Source organism: Ixodes scapularis, unplaced genomic scaffold (assembly GCF_016920785.2).
Source record: "Ixodes scapularis isolate PalLabHiFi unplaced genomic scaffold, ASM1692078v2 PGA_scaffold7__128_contigs__length_106722199, whole genome shotgun sequence".
NCBI lineage: Eukaryota > Metazoa > Arthropoda > Arachnida > Ixodida > Ixodidae > Ixodes > Ixodes scapularis.
The window spans coordinates 91,527,365-91,545,747 of NW_024609882.1; the positions used below are offsets into that span (position 1 = coordinate 91,527,365).

Genomic DNA, 18,383 nt, shown 5'->3' on the forward strand with positions numbered 1-18,383 from the left:
AAAGGTCAGAAGGATACGTCACGACTAGTGTTAGTGCGGGAGAATATACGTGACAAGACACGCGCTTGGCGCCCCAAAGATCCTAGTATGACGTCACGACTGGTCGGAGGTTTTTCGCGTTTTCTCTCATTTAGATACATCTTCGGGGAGAACGATTCAGATTCACGGGATAAAAATACGCCACAATTCACCTGCCGATAATCATGCTGGAACACTGGTCTGAACTGCAGCTCTTATAGTACAGTGGCCAATGTGACTGTCGTCTACGATATCCTGTTGTCCCCTTCCCGAGAGCGATTACGCTCTTGCGGAAGGACTGATCAGACTTGAAATATTACTGAAATAAGTATACTTGCAGTTTCAAATTTTAGCATTAAGGCAGGGTGGTAGGTAAAAACGACGAAAAATATATTCGTTACTTTTCTGTTTAAATATAATACGGTGCCTGGAGAAACTGCCCTCCAAGTGGCGCGCTGTGATGAGCGCTCGAAGTTTTCAAGCTCACGAACGCGTAGCTCCGAGCACTCAATAACTGCTGCAAGCCGTAACTTTGACTGGATTCCGGTTGAGAGAAGAGCGATTATCGCTTCCAGCTGAGTAAATACCCTCTCTACAAGGGTTCAATCAAGACGACAATATCAGTCGCACGCGAACAGCAAAAATCAAACAAAACAAATACTGCGATAAAAAAACCTGATGTGCGGGGAAGCGAACACATGGCCTAAAACCGCAGAGGATCGGATTGCATTCTCAGCATTCAAATAATTACGGCATCAGTGTTTAGCTCTTACCAGGTTATTCATCCTCTGAGCCGTTCACAATACTTTCAGAGGTATGACATCACTGAAGAGAAATCTATATGCTGGGGATAATATTTTTTTTATTTATATCTTTACCATGAAAACGACGACTATAAACGGCGGAAGCGCAGAGACTGGAAGTAGTGTGCTGTTGTATTTACGTTTATATGTGCCGCGTACGCGGCAGATACAAACATCTTCTGGTACGCGCTATGCTTCTGCACATGTCTATAATAAGGGTGCCCGAAGCTTAATGTTGACGTGAGCAAGTAAACATGTGTTTGTAGCACATGAAGTGGGCGGTAACTTTCACCACCTAGCCTAGCTACTTGCAATTACTCTGCTTAACCCTGTCATCTGGTGGCAATCGATTTAACCATCTTTCTCGCTTCCCGACGCAATGTTTTCTGGTTACCTCGCAGCAACGTGTCCCGAAGGCCGCTTAGAATGTGCTGTTTTGAAGGCGGCTTGTGGGTTTGCGAATGGCTTACTGCTCCCCCGTGATGTGCGGTACTGACGAAGAAATTGTGGCTCAAGGAACATGAAAGGTAAGGCGCAAATTGCGTGAAGTAACTGGGTATAGATTTTCTTTGTTTAACATCGCAGTGCTAACGTCGTGACAACTCAGTTTATGTGTGTGATTCTTTACCTGCGGAAGAAGCTGGCTTCGCAAATAAATACAGTTTGCGGAAAGCTCGTGTTCCGGTTTCATTTCCTGCTCCTCTCACCCCGTACAATAGATGTAGCGTCCTCATTAAACCTCATTTAGGTCGATGCGCTTGATTCCGGGCCGCCATAACGCGATGCAGACGACGGAGGAAGTTTGCTTCCGAGCTTTCAGGGACCAAGGTTTCTCTGTTTATGAATGCACATGCGTGTCAAGAGCGTTACACACTTGAGGGAGGACTATATGGATCATTGTTTCCTAAGGTGTAGGGCTATATAAGCTTGTTTATCTGCTTCACCAGAATAAAAAACGTTACAAGGGTGGCTTCGTCGTTACCACAGACTGGTTCTAACTTGTGCAAGAACTGCTGTTCGAGTGAGGCACGTGAAGTAGCGCCTGTAGGCTTCGCAGTTTCGAGTGCCAACACAGTCACCAAAAAGCTAGATACATACTGGTGCGAACGAGAAAATATCTAACCCGTTCCTATCTTTCTCAATTCATAACCTTATCTGTATAATTTTTTTGCTACCAGCAGGTGCAGAGATTTTCAATGGTTTGGTTGTTGCACAGTTGATCGTGTTGGAGCTCTAATTTTGTAAGCAGGTACCAAAGGCACAAAGTTTTAAATACTTATCTTTGATATGTTCAGCTCCTAGCGGTCATAACGTCACGGTGTGCCCTTGACGTCGTCAGTATAACGGTTATCACGTGATACCATGACGTAACATTACAGCTAGACGTCAAATGCCTGTGTAAGGTCGGGTTGTCGCTTCACTTTATCTGACGTCACGTGGTTACGTGACGTGATATTACGCAATGCTATTGACTCAAGTAACACAATGATGGGATATCGTGGCCTGACATCACGTGACCCGATGGTGTAACATGACACTGTAACGTCCCACAGCGTGACACTTTCTAGTCGTGGTTTTAAGTAGCCACGCAACGTCACGTGGCGCCGTGACGCGAGAGGATCTATACATTTCGTGTATTTAGAACACATTTGCGATATACCAGACACAGTTTTTTGATAAAACGTTTAATCGTATCCGACCTATACTTTAGATACTCTGGTTGGATCTGCAATTCAGTGTTCATTTGAAGTAGATGAGTCTTTATTCGCTTTGAGATGTGCGTGTTGGTAAATTTTAAATCCTTAATAAAGTATTAAACATATATATCGGACAGAACCGTACTCTGTCATGCGATGTTTAATTCTCGTTCCTCTTTTTGTTTCTTTTTTTATTCTCCACTTTTTAACTTTTTCCTGAAGATGGGAAGAGTATTCATTTCCCAAGGAACCTTCGGGAGTTTTTCTTTTCTTAACTAACTTATCTATGAAGCAATATGACACACCAAAATGTGGACGAATATTTGTTCCTTTTAAAGGAAACTAGGGTCATTAAAATGTGCAAAAAATATTAAATTTCTTTTGTGTATGTACAATGTAAGTCCGGACAGCGTGTAAACGCCCAAAGTTCTACAGCTATGTGAAATAAATCGACAAATAAAAAAATTGAAGAATAAAGAAAATATGCCCTACACCCACGGCGATTAGTTCCGAAAGTTAGTCTACTCTAACGGACGTTTTCTATTTCTGGTTCGTCGGAGAGTTAGCCTCCGTAACACGTCTGCTTTTCAAATAAGGTTCGCTTTTGTGGGTGAAACACAGATCCTCACATCCACAGAAGCAAGCTTTCTTTGTGTTCTACCTTGTTGTTGCTTTAGCCTAGATTGAAGCTTCCTCATATTTAGTATTTCTGCGCGCCTTGTTGGCATCATAAAATATGCACACCGGCTCAGGACAGCCTTGGCAATTATAGTGATGCTTATCGTCAACCATCTGTTACACGACGGGTATAACTTAATTGAAAACGTCCCCAGAGGTCCTCATATCTAAAAATGTATGCCACAATACAGTTGAAATCTGTAAAAAACACCATCTGTTACTAAGCTCAAACATACGTTGTATCTATAACTAGAGATCTTCGGCTATCCACGAGATTGTAGAGCATAATGCTGCACAAATTTAATTTCTTGACTGCGCTTGGAAACCATCGATTACCGGGGCTCGATGGCCTATGGGCGTGGTCGAGGAAGAGTTAAACGTGACTACACAAAAGAGGACGGACAACCTGACCGACGTCGTTGTTTGGTTAATCTATGTTATTCTTACCGATGGAATTGCTGTTGTGCAGGAAAACTCCGTGACTTTTTCCATCACGTTCCACTCCGATATAGAAAGGATGTGAGCCATACATGTTCCTGTTTACCTGAAAGAACAATAAGTGTAGGGTGGAAGGCATTCGAGCACTGCAAAGACGCGTATCTTCAAACGTGCAATAATAAATCAAGGAGTAATGGTGGAGGTATACAGTCCCAGAGGACAAATAAAAAAGGTAAATAATGTGTTGTATGCATGCTTAGACGGTTGTAAATTAGTTAGCTGTAAAGGACGTCGGAAATGGGCCACGTTCGTAGATTTGCAATTTATTTGGTGCAGCACAATTTTTGCACTGTGCTCTTTGGGGGGCATTACGCAGTAGTGAAAGATAAAAATACACAACCTGGTTTAATGTTTATCCATATAAAAACGGGAAGGGGTCGGCATATATATAAAGATTACCGTATTCTTCACCACAAACGTGCGCTCCCCGTGCTACAAGCTACGTTGCCCCGACACACTCGGCCACCGGATCTCTCTCACACATAGAAAATTAATAACTATAATACTGTTAATAAACATACACAAAAAGTGCAGCTTGCTTTGATCATCACTGAACAAATTATTTTAAGTATAGAATAGATAGGTAAAATAGCTGATGATGCGACTTTCAACGACAACACGATTTGTGGCCACCCTGGAGAAATAATCAATGGGGTCAAATATTCGTTGGAGCGAAACACCACCCACGAGGTAGCCCTACTGCAGCGGTAACACTATTTCAATGTCCACCGAAGTTTGAGATATACCAAGTCAACGCATTCTACCAAATGTGGCGCACAAGACATCATCCACCTAATTAAGCGGTCGGTGGTCGTGTCATTTCCATAGCTACATCAAGCAGCCTCGAAGAGTTGGTTAAGTCACCCTGCTTATGTCAATTTTGTGCCCCTTTTGCCCCAAAACCGTCCAGTAAATTTTGCAGGCCATGTCTGGCTCGTCAAATTTACCGAACAACAATTATGTTCGTCTTGCCGGTTACTTTTTTTTATGTCGGTGTCTTCCCTCCGGATGAACCCTCCAACGTAATCTAGGTTTGAAAGTTTCAAGTGAGTACTCGAGGTCTGGCGACCTGTAGGTGCTTGATGCTTCGAATGACTCAAAACTAAAGAGCTATGTTTTGCGGCAGATTTTAGCTCCATTTGCTGCCAGCCCCTTGTGCAGATGACACTAAAACATTATTTTCAATAAAGCGTACTTGTCGATTAACTTCCAAAAATCGTGGTAGCGTACCGCGACCGGGCCACTCTTCTAGGATGTGCTTCGGCATATATTTATGTGTGTGTGTTGCAATTCATACCTGAGGCGATCGATGGCGCTTCACCAAAACCATCTAAACGGCAAGGTCTGCGCGATTCTTACCATAGTTTCATCATGAGCGGATCCATGCAGCGCCGCCCACCCCTCGCCCGCGTCGCCGCACATGCGGCTTGCAGTGCATCACGATGAACACAATGCAAGTCGACGCCAAGGTAAGGTGCACGGGTTTATCGCTTTCCAGCGTATTACCTCGTCGAGCTGGGTGTAGTTCGGGGATTCAGTAGCAACAATGTTAAGCGCGGTGCACTTCTTCTAGATTTGTGCGTGCTTAGTCGTCACGTGGCGAAAGATTTCGAACAGATGACCAGGGCAGAACCATAGTACGGCATGGAGTAGTAACTCCTACCGATCCAACCAACCACAGTTCAGTCTTGCGATTTATAAAAAAAAAAATCGAAGATGCATATAAAGGTTTAGATTGTCGAAATTTCCGACAACAAACACTTCTTACGCGCAAAATTATGTTTGAAAAATTTCAAAATCACCTTAGAGCATTTGCGGCTTTTCGTGTACAAAGCAGGGTTGGCGGTATACGTTACAAGTAACTGCGTTTCCTGTAAAGCGTTACTTTTTTTCTATAACATAGTAACGTACTTGTTACTTTTTGAAAACAGTAACGAGTAACGTACTTACGTTACTTATTTCGAGTTACGGGTAATAGGCAGAAAAATACGTTACTCGTTACGTAATATTCCCAAGACACAAAAAAGTGCCCCTAAATTTATTTTAAGTTTTTATGTGAAACTAAATTTGGTGCTACATTATTCAATATTTCACTCATTCTAGACCTCTCAATTTTTTCCTTTCTTTTACCCACCGAAAAAGTGAAATCTGAGCAAAAACTTAAATGCCCACGCCCTTTGTCTCAGTGTCAAAATTGACACCGTCGACAAACGTAGGTAACGAAGGTGGGTAACGCGGTTCTTTATTTTGCCAGGAACAAGATAGTTATTTGGATACATTTTGTCTGTAACGTCTAAAACACTGGTATGAAGATCACGAGCTATATGAAATCAATACAAAAAAAAATGGTTCGGTACATGTTTTGGTGAGCTAAAAAATAGGTAAAAAATATTAAGTCCACAACTCAGTGCTATGTGGTCATCTTTGAGTTTATTTTGTGGACAATAGGAGCGCAATACTTAGAATAAGATACCGTGGGTGGAGCTCCGTCATTGAAGATCACGTGGCGCGTCCAGTTGACCCCTCTTCGGAGCGGAGACCACTGCTCGCCGAGGCCGTATACGACGTCGGAGGGCAGGAGTGTCGATAGTTGCAGAAACTTCTCGGTAAACACTAGCCGGGACAGGTGCGTCTGGAAGCTGCAGTCGTGAGGCAATAGTTCTCATTACAGCAGACCCCTTTTAAATATACATCAGGCAACATTGGCAGTCGCCATTGTTTGCACCCGAAGTGCGTGATCGGATACGATTCCTCGCCGAACGCTGACGTCACACCTACTCCCGATACGAGCTGAGCCGAGCTCACGCCGAACGCTGACGGAGGCCTCGTTTTCAACACATGATCAGAGTATGTGAGCGAGCAATGACAAACAAGGTTTGGCGCGGACTTTAGAAAAGGGTCTATTATAGGGCTTCCCATCAACTTAAAGGAGCTGTGCAACAATTTCAGGGCTTTGCTTAAATATTTGTTGAAGTTGATGCCTGACACTTCTGCACTGAACTACAGAAAACAGATTTTGCCTGGATACCCTAGTTTTAGAGCGCAGCTCTTAGGGGCCCGTTCCCGGCTTGAGCGGCGTCGGCGTCGCCGTCGGCGTAACCAAGGTCACCCCAAGGTCACGCGACCTCCAAGGTCATCCCAAGGTCACGCGACCCCCAAGGTCACCGCAAGGTCACGTGACCCCCAAGGTGTGACCCCTAGAGGTCACGTGACCGTCCCAGGGTCACGTGACCCCCAAGGTCACGTGACCCCCTGAAGTCACGTGACACCCCCCAGGTCACGTGACCACCCCCAGGGTCACGTGACCCCCCCCCCGATGACGTCATCGTCACTGATGACGTCACCGGCATCAGCATCGTCATCGTCATCACCACTGATGACGTCATCAGTGACCTCACTGATTAGCTCACCGGCATCCGCATCGCCATCGTCATCGTCGCTGATCACGTCATCAGTGACGTCACTGATGACGTCACCGGCATCCGTATCGTCATCGTCATCGTCACTGATGACGTCATCAGTGACGTCACTGATTACCTCACCGGCACCCGCATCGTCATCGTCATCATCGCTGATGACGTCATCAGTGACGTCACTGATGACGTCACCGGCATCCGCATCACGAATGACGTCACCGGCATCCGCATCACGAATGACGTCACTGATGACGTCATTCGTGATGATGACGATGCGGATGCCGGTGACGTCACTGATGACGTCACCGGCATCCGCATCGTCATCGTCATCGTCGCTGATGACGTCATCGGAGTCCGCATCGTCATCGTCACTGATGATGTCATCAGTGACGTCACTGATGACATCATCGGCATCGTCACGTGACCCCTCCCCCCAGGTCACTTCACCCGCCCAGTACCCTTCCCTCCTCCTCCTCCTCAAGAGCTGCGCTCTAATTCGGTGTTACAGGGAGTTGTAAACGGCTTTCACTTTTAGAGCGCAGCTCCTAGGGGCCCGTTCCTGGCTTGAGCGGCGTCGGCGTCGCCGTCGGCGTCGGGGTAACCAAGGTCATTCCAAGGTCACGTGGCCCCCAGGTCATTCCAAGGTCACGTGGCCCCCAAGGTCATCCCAAGGTCACGTGACCCCCAAGGTCACCCCAAGGTCACGTGACACCCAGTCACGTGACCCCCTGAAGTCACGTGACCCCCCCCCCCGAGGTCACGTGACCCCCCCCCCCCCCCCCGAAGGCACGTGACACCCCCAGGTCACGTGACCACCCCCAGGGTCACGTGACCCCCGCGGAGGTCACGTGACCTCCCCGATGACGCCACTGATGACGTCATCAGTGATGATGACGATGACGATGCAGATGCCGGTGACGTCATCAGTGATGATTACGATGACGATGCGGATGCCGGTGAGGTCATCAGTGACGTCACTGATGACGTCATCAGTGATGATGACGATGACGATGCGGATGCCGGTGACGTCATCAGTGACGATGACGTCATCGGGGAGGTCACGTGACCACGGTGGGGGTCACGTGACCTTGGGGTGTCACGTGACTTCGGGGGGACATCCGCATAGTCATCGTCATCATCACAGATGACGTCATCAGTGACGTCACTGATGACGTCACCAACATCCGCATCGTCATCGTCATCATCGCTGATGACGTCATCGGAGTCCGCATCGTCATCGTCACGGATGACGTCATCAGTGACGTCACTGATGACATCATCGGCATGGTCACGTGACTCCCCAAGGTCACGTGAACCCCCCCCAGGTCACTTCACCCCCCAGTACCCTTCCCTCCTCCTCCTCAAGAGCTGCGCTCTAATTCGGTGTTACAGGGAGTTGTAAACGGCTTTCACTTTTTTATTTAAAAAATGAAAAAGATCCGGGTTTTTGCCGCCTCTCAACTCGTACATCGTCTTCCGGGTCACGTGCGCAGTGACGTCACTTGAGTAGGCGCGGGGTTCCGGAAAAGTTCTCTCTCTAGAGCCATGAGCGAGCAGCGAGAACTCATCCGCTCGCGACCGCGTGACCACGTGCTGGCGGGCGCCCCGCGAAATATACGGTGAAAGGAGGAAAGTCTCATGCGGGTCCGGCCATACCCGTCCTTACCCAACACCTCCTAGAGAAGAAGGCCAGAGCGCTCTGAGAGGTTACGTCACAATGGCGGAGGAAGGAAGTCCATGGCGCAACTACGTGAGAATACGCTATCGACGTGAAAACAATGTCCCTTGACAAGCGGCGCGGTGGTGTTCGTTCATGCGCGTTTATCCGACATTAATATACGTTTTAAAGGCGCAGTCTTGTACAATTTATTATATATATAATATAAACGTATTATAAAACGCGCTACCAAGGTTGAGAGTACCAAAATTATATTTATGAGTATTCCCGTAACCGCGGGACTACGTGCAGTTCCGCAGCACCCCACACTTTTCGAAAGGACGGCTTCGATGCTGCTGATGCCACATGGCTTCGATTCTGGTAAATTTACGTTGTGTGTGAGCTGCTGACTGTCTGAAAAGGAACGCTGAGACATCTCAGAAGGGAAGCAAACCGAAAAGAAATCCAGTCGTTGTCGCAGGGAGCCCACACCAGCAAGAGATGGGTCGACAACGTTAAGCCTTTCGTCGCCGCTGCTCTCGTCGCCGTTGCTCTCGTCGCCGCTGCTCTCGTCGCCGCTGCTTTCGTCGCCGTTGCTCTCGTGTGTGGTACTTTTGAGACTTGTTTCCCGTCGTATTTCTGTCATCACCGTAGTCTCGGGTAGTTTTTTTGTGTGTTCGCTTGATACTACGGCATTTTGCGTGCATTTGTGAAACAAGTCCTGCTACGGTTTGAGTGACGTGTGACAACTAGCCAACGAAGGCTCTGGTCGACTAATCGATAGACCTCTCTCTCGACAGAGAGAGGCTTCTTGGAGTTCGTATTCAAATGTGTTCGTCACGGATATTGTGGGACGTATGGATACGATCGACAGGTGAGAAACAACTTATTTACGGGCTTTCTTGTTCATGTAGGACGCAAGTAAGATGCTGCAATCGTTTTTTTTAATCGCATGATAAATTGCAATTTTGTTCCTTGTCATTATTCGTATGCAGTTGCGTCGACATTTGTAAATATGCGCGCTAATCTAGTTTTCACTGGAAGATGAAAATCAAGTTTGTGTGATTATTGAAAGTGAGTTGTTTGTGATTCTGTGTTTATTTATACTAAAGTTATTTTATTGCCTTTTTCGCGTTTATACTAGAATCTTAACTGTATTAAGGTGATAGTATTATTATATAAAAAACAAGTTATGTTTTGTTCTAAGGCAGCTCGAGCCCATAGGGAGAAGTAAATTAGTAGACTTAGTAGTAAGTTTAGTACCCCTGCCACAGGGAAACGTTAATATATTTTCATTCAGTGATATAGGATTTAATCAGCTCGCGGTCTTGAGTGATTATACGAGCGCCGCAAGCGGATTTGTCGACCCTATAATGTCATTCGATCGAAATTACATTACTTTTGCCATGTGGCCGGGGTATGATGCAAGAATTCAGTGACTGCACGCGATAACGTCGCTTACATGATCGTGAGAAACGCTTGTCTTGCCTTGTCCGCGTTGACTATGTCTACCTGATTTTTAACTGTTCTGTTTTGCTGTTTCAAAATCACTGCGTGTCTCGCCATTTTGTCAAAGTATTTCTGTATAAAATATGCATTCCTAAACAATAATTGCATGACTCAATGTTTTCGACTTAAGACAATCCCATTTTTCGATTGACGTCTTGTACGCATACCTCGTGCCATTTCGTACCGATTATTTAGCGGTGTAATATTTTGCTCGTGTAATAAAATGTTTTCTAGACCCGTTGCTATGTGCAGCTTTCATTTTAGCTAATATGACACGCGTATGTGACTAAAAACGCGTTACGACGGTCGATCTACGCGCGTTGCATTCGCTTCGACGCGCGCCCCCGATGGCCTTCCTTTGCGACGTCACGAGAAGAGCACTACGGCCTTGTCTTCTAGGAGGTGTTGCCTTACCCCTCCGGCGCTGTCCCCCTCCCCCTCCGCCTTCTGGCGGCTATTCGCGGTTTTGTGGACCTAGGATGGATGGCACCACTAAAACTCCGTATAATAAAAGTTTTGTCGATGATACAAGGGTTTTGACGCATTTATATATATATGTTGGAACGTCAAGATTTATAGAAAAGTTACGTTTTATTGAGCAGGTATTCGCACAACTTGCTATCTTTGTACAAGATCCCCACTGACGTCACGCCGCGTGCTTTTCATGGCCGCCGCTCCCCGCTGAAGGTCGGGGAACATTCTAAGTTTTGCCTCGCTATTACGTGGCGGAATCGCAACATTTCGATGAAAGGAGGTGTGTTTTCTGTCATTTGTGACAAGGTGAACAATGTCAAAAGTAGAAGATGCTAATTCTTTCAACGTTAAAATCGTTGCACAGCTCCTTTAATACGCTTTCAAACGCAAGCCCTGCTCATTAGCTTTGAGTGCAGGTAGTGAATAAGAACGTAAGAGCATATAAGTATATCCCAGTCATGACGTGTGCTATATCTGGGTGTATTCATGAAAACTTTTCAAACAACCTAAGAAAATTAGCCGGTCGTAGATTCAAGTGGTAGGTTGAAAAAAATGAAATCTGCAAAGGTCATACTGATTTGATCGTCCGTTTTGAATACGTCCCTACTAAACACTCAAGATGCTCCCACATTGTTGATACACTCTCACTCCTCTCTAACATAATAAGTAGAGGCAGATGTACTAAAATAAATTTTTCATTTCTCAGAAACAAAAATGATATATCAGGAGTCTGGCAATGCAAAGGTTTGTAAAATGTCTCCGACCCGCTTCATCGTCATATAGTTTCGCATTATTCTCTTTTCACGACAAAAACAAAACATTTACAATAACTTGTACGATGTGGTGGCATCATTAACTTTTCACGACAAAAATGAAACAGTTACAATAACTTGTACGATGTGGTGTCAAATAAATTTGATTTGATTTGATTTAGTATTGTGAGAATATGCTTGCTTAATCGTCATATAGTTTGGCATCATTCACTTTTCACGACAAAAATAAAACATTTACAATAACTTGAACGACGTGTGGCATCATTCACTTTTCACGACAAAAATAAAATATTTACAATAACTTGTACGATGTGGTGTCAAATAAATTTGATTTGATTTGATTTGATTTAGTATTGTGAGAATATATCTCACATACACTCAAAATGAGTTCACTAGGATGAAGCTTACTATTCGTTAGAAACATTTTTTTTTTTTTGCTTTGTAGATCAAGCCGCGTTATCCACACGGGCGTTTGTCAGGTGCCCATTTTCTCAATCAAACATATAACGTAGTATCAAGCGAACCGAAACCCGGAAACTTTGTACATTCGCTTCGAACTGTTTTACAAAAGAAGTACCCGATAGCAAGTACAGTACTACTAAGCGTCTTGTAATGTACCATGTCTCCATGACGTATCGCTCTGGTCCCTTAACGCCAATATTTGCTTTTTCAACGATAGCTGCTATGAGATCCTCTCCTCTTTCCCACAAAATGATAAAGTAGGGCGTCTGTCGCGGATAACGCCAGATGCTAAAGACAAATCATATTTTAAAAAAAATATTAATGGCAAATTTTTAGCCACTTGTGTTCCATACGTGTAACATTCTAGCATTAAACACGTCTAGCGATACTCTTGAGTTTCCAGACGCCAGACTCCTACGTTCACGGCACTCTTCATCACATAGTATTATGAGTACCATCTGAACACTTGATTTATGTTCCTAAAATAAAGCGATACTACCACAAATCGGACCGATAAACCTGACAATCCTCAAGAGCCTTGCATACGCGCGGGCTCATTTCTCTCAGTGCAAACGTGGTGGAGCTCCTTCTCGCCTACCAGTTTGAGCACATGACCTTCTCGTCGGCCAATCTGCGTCGAGCACCTCACCCCTCTCCCAAACATCAACCAATCAGTTTCGAGCCTCGCGGCCACGCTTTTATCCAGGCTTCATTTTTGGGCCTTACAAAATGCCGAACATATAACCAAAGACGTCCAACCTGAAAACGTCACGCTCTCCTTAGGATTAAATTCTGGGTTCTTTTATGACGAAGCGAGCGCTCTACACACAACATCCCGCCAGCTGCTCTAACGCGCCACCTAAAGAGCCACGTGTTTTGAGGACAGCCACACATTTGAGTCTCGTATAGCACCGGCTAGACAGTCGCACTTACCCTGACGTCGCTTCACGATACCTGGGTCACACATCACGTCCGCTTAAGGAATTCCGTGCGTGTAAATTGAATGAATTCGCCCTTGTTCGAACAGATATCGACGACGGCTCTTTCAAGTAAGGTGTAAGACACATAAGGATACGTTATTGTCCGATAAGGTATTGCACCTATCGCTGCGACTTTTCTGTAGATTCACACTCGACTGGCTATTTTTATAATGTATATCAGTATGCTCACCGGTGCGACTAAACAACTATGAAAAGCTAAGGTTAAACATATTGGTCACGCACATGACTGTATCAGGTGTTCCACGGCGGTGCACCTTAATCTCCCCATTGGTCTCGTTGAAGGTGACGGTGTACTGGCGGTCTCCAGCAAACGTCCTGGACGGAATCCGAGGCACAGGAGGAACAAAGCGCTTCTCCGTAGTACCTAAAGTCTACAAGAATTGAATTCAGGAGCATCAGGAACGTAGGGAGGTACACTTTCCATTTATACAATGCATTGACGTAGCACGCACCTTTACATTTGCGTGGAAGTAATCACATTAAATTATATTTCGGTTCATATCAAAACATCTGGTCTTTCCCACCCGCAGGTCAATTTGGTCTTCACGCCAAATCTGTAAACTTACAGCGTCATGCTTGTTTGTGGTATTGACGCTTTTGTGTGTGTCGCTTGGTGAGTTGAACATAGGTCTCTTCAACATGCAAGGAATGTATTTGGCTTAATTAGGGCGGTGAGGGTTTGAAGGAAGAACGGTGAGTGACGTCAAGGCGAAGTTGTGACGTCACTGAGCACTGAAGAAGCAAATGGAATGACGTTAATATTCAAGGTTGAATTCCCATGATTCAGATATATGGGATTCAGAGGATACAATTTGAAGACATCCAGGACGTACGATGCTTGCGAGATATTAAGTTTTGAGCCCAAATTAAAAATGTCATCTCAGTGGAGTTGAGCAGTAAAGATCAATATACGTCATAAAAAAATGGTAACTTCCCTTGCTCTCCCGGCAGCCAGAGGCAAGAACGTAAAACGCATGACCCTTCATTCTCGAGTCAAGGGAGGTATTTGTTGTCATGGTGGGTTAAAATGGCAAATGTAACAACCGCTTGCATTTGCTTTTTGGGTGATAGTTTTCCCGCAATTCAGTTTTCAGTGACGAAGATACTGTGGAAGTCGACAACCTGCGCCCCGACTGTCACAAGATCATTTCGCTCTTTCACTATTCATGCAACATGCTCGTCCATTCACTGGGAGTGAAGCTTGGTGCCGCTGTAAACTCAAAAATTATACTACAATCTGTGGGCTGAATCGCGCCGCCCACCCCTCTGCACAACCGTCATAATTCCCTTTTCGTGCCACTATATGTTTGTGACCGTTGTATCTGGGTTAAACTTTAGTCTAATACCTGAACAATACCTTGTGTACATTTTAAGCCTACTTCTATCGCTTCAGAACGCGCTGCGGGTACCTACCCAATATCGCAACTAAGGTTCACGCCGAAAGTGTTTTACTACACCAATAATATAAAAATGCGCTTGAAACACTCAGGAACGCTTGGAGGGGGATGATAAAAAGAAATGATTGAGATAAAAAATGCCAGCACCGCCCAATGAACGTAAAGCTGCCGCTTTCTGAAACATCATTTTTTTAAAGGGAAAACTTGATTGCCAATTCCCTCAACACATAACGCCTCCTAGGTATGAAGCGAACACTTCTGGATATTTTATTTCCGCTTCCAGGGGCCAGCACTGGGCGCGGATTGAACAGCATTGTTGCGTTACCGCTCGGCTGGGGTTTCTGGTTAAATCTGCGAGGAACCAGGGTTCAGCCGTTCGCTCACACAAAACTCATGCCGAATCAAGATATAGCTTTGCGGCATCGTTATCAAGTATATGTCTCTTTGCGGCTCTGATTTTAAGACGCGCACAGAGAGTGTTAGTTATTTTCTTTTTTTTTCAGTCATATTTTCTTTCAGCAATATTCAGCAAAATGTATGGATGAAAGTGAGCTGGTGAAAGTGCAATATACAGTGCCCCCCCCCCCCCCCCCCCTCCCCCCGGGCTCGGACCACTAGCGGATCTGCGCTAGTGGTCCGAGCCCAATGCCGAATTTTAAAAAAAATTAAACGTTAACAGTATTTAAACTTAATAAGCTCTTTTTCTGCTCATTTTAATGGGAAAATGAGAGCAGGTCTTGGTATTCCTGGCGCCTTTCAGATTTATGTATTGGAAAATGTGTCGACGATCATTTTCCCATCGAAAATTTAAAAAAAAAAACACGTAAATCAAGGTAATTAAGATAACGGTTAGTTCCGAAACTTTGGCAATTGATTCGGACTGCTAGCTCTACATTTGGGCGGAGAATGAGCATTCGGCGCTGCGTAGTTTCTTTTTTAGGTAAAAATGTTATATTTTTATACATTAAGTAGAAAAAAAAAACATTCGCGTTACGCTTATCTGCTTGGCACATCAATATTTCTGCTGTCAGTTTCTGTCATTTACTTTTATTATTCATTATTATTTGTGCCCCTTACAACTTTTTGTCTCTGCATGACACAACCGTAACCCGAGTAATGCTAAATATGCGTTCATAATACACCTTCTGAACCGCGCCTTGCGCACTTAATGAGAAAAGAATTGACTCACATCAATATTTAAAAAAAAAAAAAGAGGAAAACAAAGCACGGTGGCAATAACAAATTTTGAGCTCTTAAACTCACCCTAATCCTCAAGGTGTTCTGGTCGTAAAAGAGCAGCTCCACACGAACAGCTCGAATATCGACATCAATACCCGACGGGATCTTTCTCTCGAGATGAAGGGTGACCCGGTCCGTCGAGGTTTCGGTGCGAGTCACTGCGTAGCCCGCGTAGTCTTTGGGAAAGTAGCATGACGGAATAGCCGTCCTCTCATTCAACATGGTTTCATTGAGTGGCTTCCAGCAACAACCACGGGAAAGACAGGCATCTTCATTGGAGGCAACCACGGGATGGCAGTCGAACCTCTCAGATAATCTCTCCAATTGGCATTCTGCAAGGCTGCCTGAAAAGGTTTGGTGATACATGGTGAAGGCGCAAGAAGAAAAGAGGCGAGAGTGATTGATTTGTGCATTCGGTCAGCCTGCGTTGTTGTGCATCTCGCCTATTACGGGAATGTAGGAAACTTGGATTCAAGGCTAGCTTAAACTAGTTCAAAGTAGTACAGGGCACTACACTGTTAGCGCGAACAAGCGATCGCCGGTTTTTCCAGTTTTTCTCTTTGAAACCAAGGGATGTAAACCAAGTTACTATTCCTACGGAAGTAGCTCATTTAGTTCTATAATGCAAGCGATAAAATTTCGTGCTCGCTAATACTATTCAGAAGTAAAAAGCGAAAATCCGCCAATGTCGTTTTCGCGCTAAGAGTGTCGGGATGTGTACAATGATAAGTCGAAAAGAAAAAAAAAGAAACATTTTCTTTATAATTTTGATAAACCCAGAAAGGCAAATATTCTATACTAATGGTGAATTCGGTGGTCGCCTTTCCCTTCTGACCTTGATCCAACAGAGCGCCCCATCCTCGCCGCCAGAGCTGCTCGAAATTTATTTCAGCCGATCACAACTGCCGGGCTCAGAGCGCTCTGACATTCTCGTACCAGTCACGAGTAAAACTTCTTAACAGTGGTAATGTATATATAAAAACAAGAAACAGCAACATCTCAATTGATTTTTGCAGAACGGAACGAAAACCAATGTTTGTAAATAGTTGTCAACGCATCGCTTTTCTACAGTGAACGCGGTGCGAGAGCGGTCATATGTACGGCAGAAGAGGCAAATATGAATTGGTTAATAAAACGATTTTTTTTTTCACTACGGAATATCTTGCAATCATCACCCACAAGACGTATCACGTATCGCCATGCGACACAAATCACAGTGCATTATAGTCGGCTCTCCCATTATTTTACAACACAAACCTCTGAGCCCGCATTTACCAAACCTGAACATTCCTTGACGCGTTCACAAAACCCGGTAGAACAGCGGCGAGACCTGGGAGCTGTTTCTTCATCGGTTAGGCTTAGCGGGTCCACTACCGTGATTTCCAATCTGGTAAAACCACAGAGAACACTTCTCACGTCAAGTTTTACCGTAACGGTAATAAGCGGATGCCGTCCCGTATGTTGTAATCCTCGCACCGTCGTAATCACAAGCACTTTGTAGAACAAGAAGTTCATCGCCATCATGCCAGACCCCGCAGACCACCGCAGACCACTGCCGGCCATCGTCAACACAACCTCGTGATCCCCATCCATGCGCCACGTGACACCTGCGCCGCTCCGCTCTCCGATGGCTAGAGATGGAGTGCTAGGGAGCGTACTGAAAAAAAGGGGCGCCCCCGGAAAGAACCAGGCGATCAGGCCACCACACTTCCACCACTCGATTGCACGCGTTCTGGAAAGAGCGCTCGAGAGCGCGCAGAAAGAATGGTGCGAACTCGCCATAACTGCAGATATGTGCGCTATGATTTGTTATGGTTTGCTCGTGGAGCTTTCGATGTCGTCATATTTATTGGCTTTATTGAAGGCCAGTTTAATTTAATTCAGGACCCGCAATGTCGTGAGTTCACTTTGAAGCTGCATTTTGTCCTTCGGGAGGTATCTGCGCGTGCTCGTCGGAGCCTTTTCACGCAGGCGTTTGTGAATCATACTTAGCCCAGCTGCTTTCACTCTTATTCACTTCTTGCGGCACCAAGCGAAGGCCTGATTCTGCGAATTGCACCGACCGGGGTTCGATTTTTTGTTTCGCCACTTCGTAAGTCCTAAAAATTACTGTCAATCTAACTTAATTGGACTGAAGTAAGATTAATTAGCACTAGGTATGCATTCTACACGCTTGTGTGCTCACGAATCACCTGCTGTGGGCCATGTTTGATTTAGGTTGGGTTAGATTGCGTGTAAATACCCTGTGACATTGACGAAACACCGAGGCGGCTTCGATGCAATATGTGCATGAACAGTTAAAGGGGTATTCACACGAGGGAGAAATCCCGGGGATTTCTCCCCGGCACGCGCGCATCACGAGATGAAAACGCGAGGCTTTTGCACGTCGCAAAGCCTGACGTTTTCGTCGTGGGATGCGCGTGCCGGGGAGAAATCCCCGGGATTTCTCCCTCGTGTGAATACCCCTTAATCAACTTGGTTCTCGGTCGCTCTGTTCTCAGACAAAACGTGTCACATTGCGTGAACATCAGCACAACGCCGGTGGCAGTGACAGTGTTGCCTTGATGTGGCAGCTTTCGGCAACAGAACAGCAGCAAGTTCTTTTCAACGACACATGTTGCCCGGATCGGTGGATGAAAGTATTTTCTGCTAGAACTCGACCGCAAAGATAGCTTAGACGATAGAGTGCCCGATCGGTACCATATTTCTTCTTCTAAGAATTAACTCAAATAAAGGATTGACAAATGATATCTAACAGTCA

The 18,383-nt window shown here is 45.3% G+C and overlaps 1 protein-coding gene across 1 annotated transcript in view; it reads right to left on the reverse strand.

Moving 5' to 3' along the window:
* The window catches only part of LOC8039820 (lysosomal alpha-glucosidase-like), a 146,242-nt gene extending 130,254 nt beyond the window's left edge, over positions 1-15,988 (reverse strand). The window contains exons 1-4 of the mRNA XM_040211016.1: positions 15,647-15,988; positions 13,209-13,357; positions 6,168-6,333; positions 3,644-3,740 (exon numbers count right to left, since the gene is read on the reverse strand). Coding sequence (XP_040066950.1) covers positions 3,644-3,740; positions 6,168-6,333; positions 13,209-13,357; positions 15,647-15,988 — 754 coding nt within the window. The remainder of the gene's footprint in view (positions 1-3,643; positions 3,741-6,167; positions 6,334-13,208; positions 13,358-15,646) is intronic.
* Positions 15,989-18,383: the final 2,395 nt, after the last annotated feature.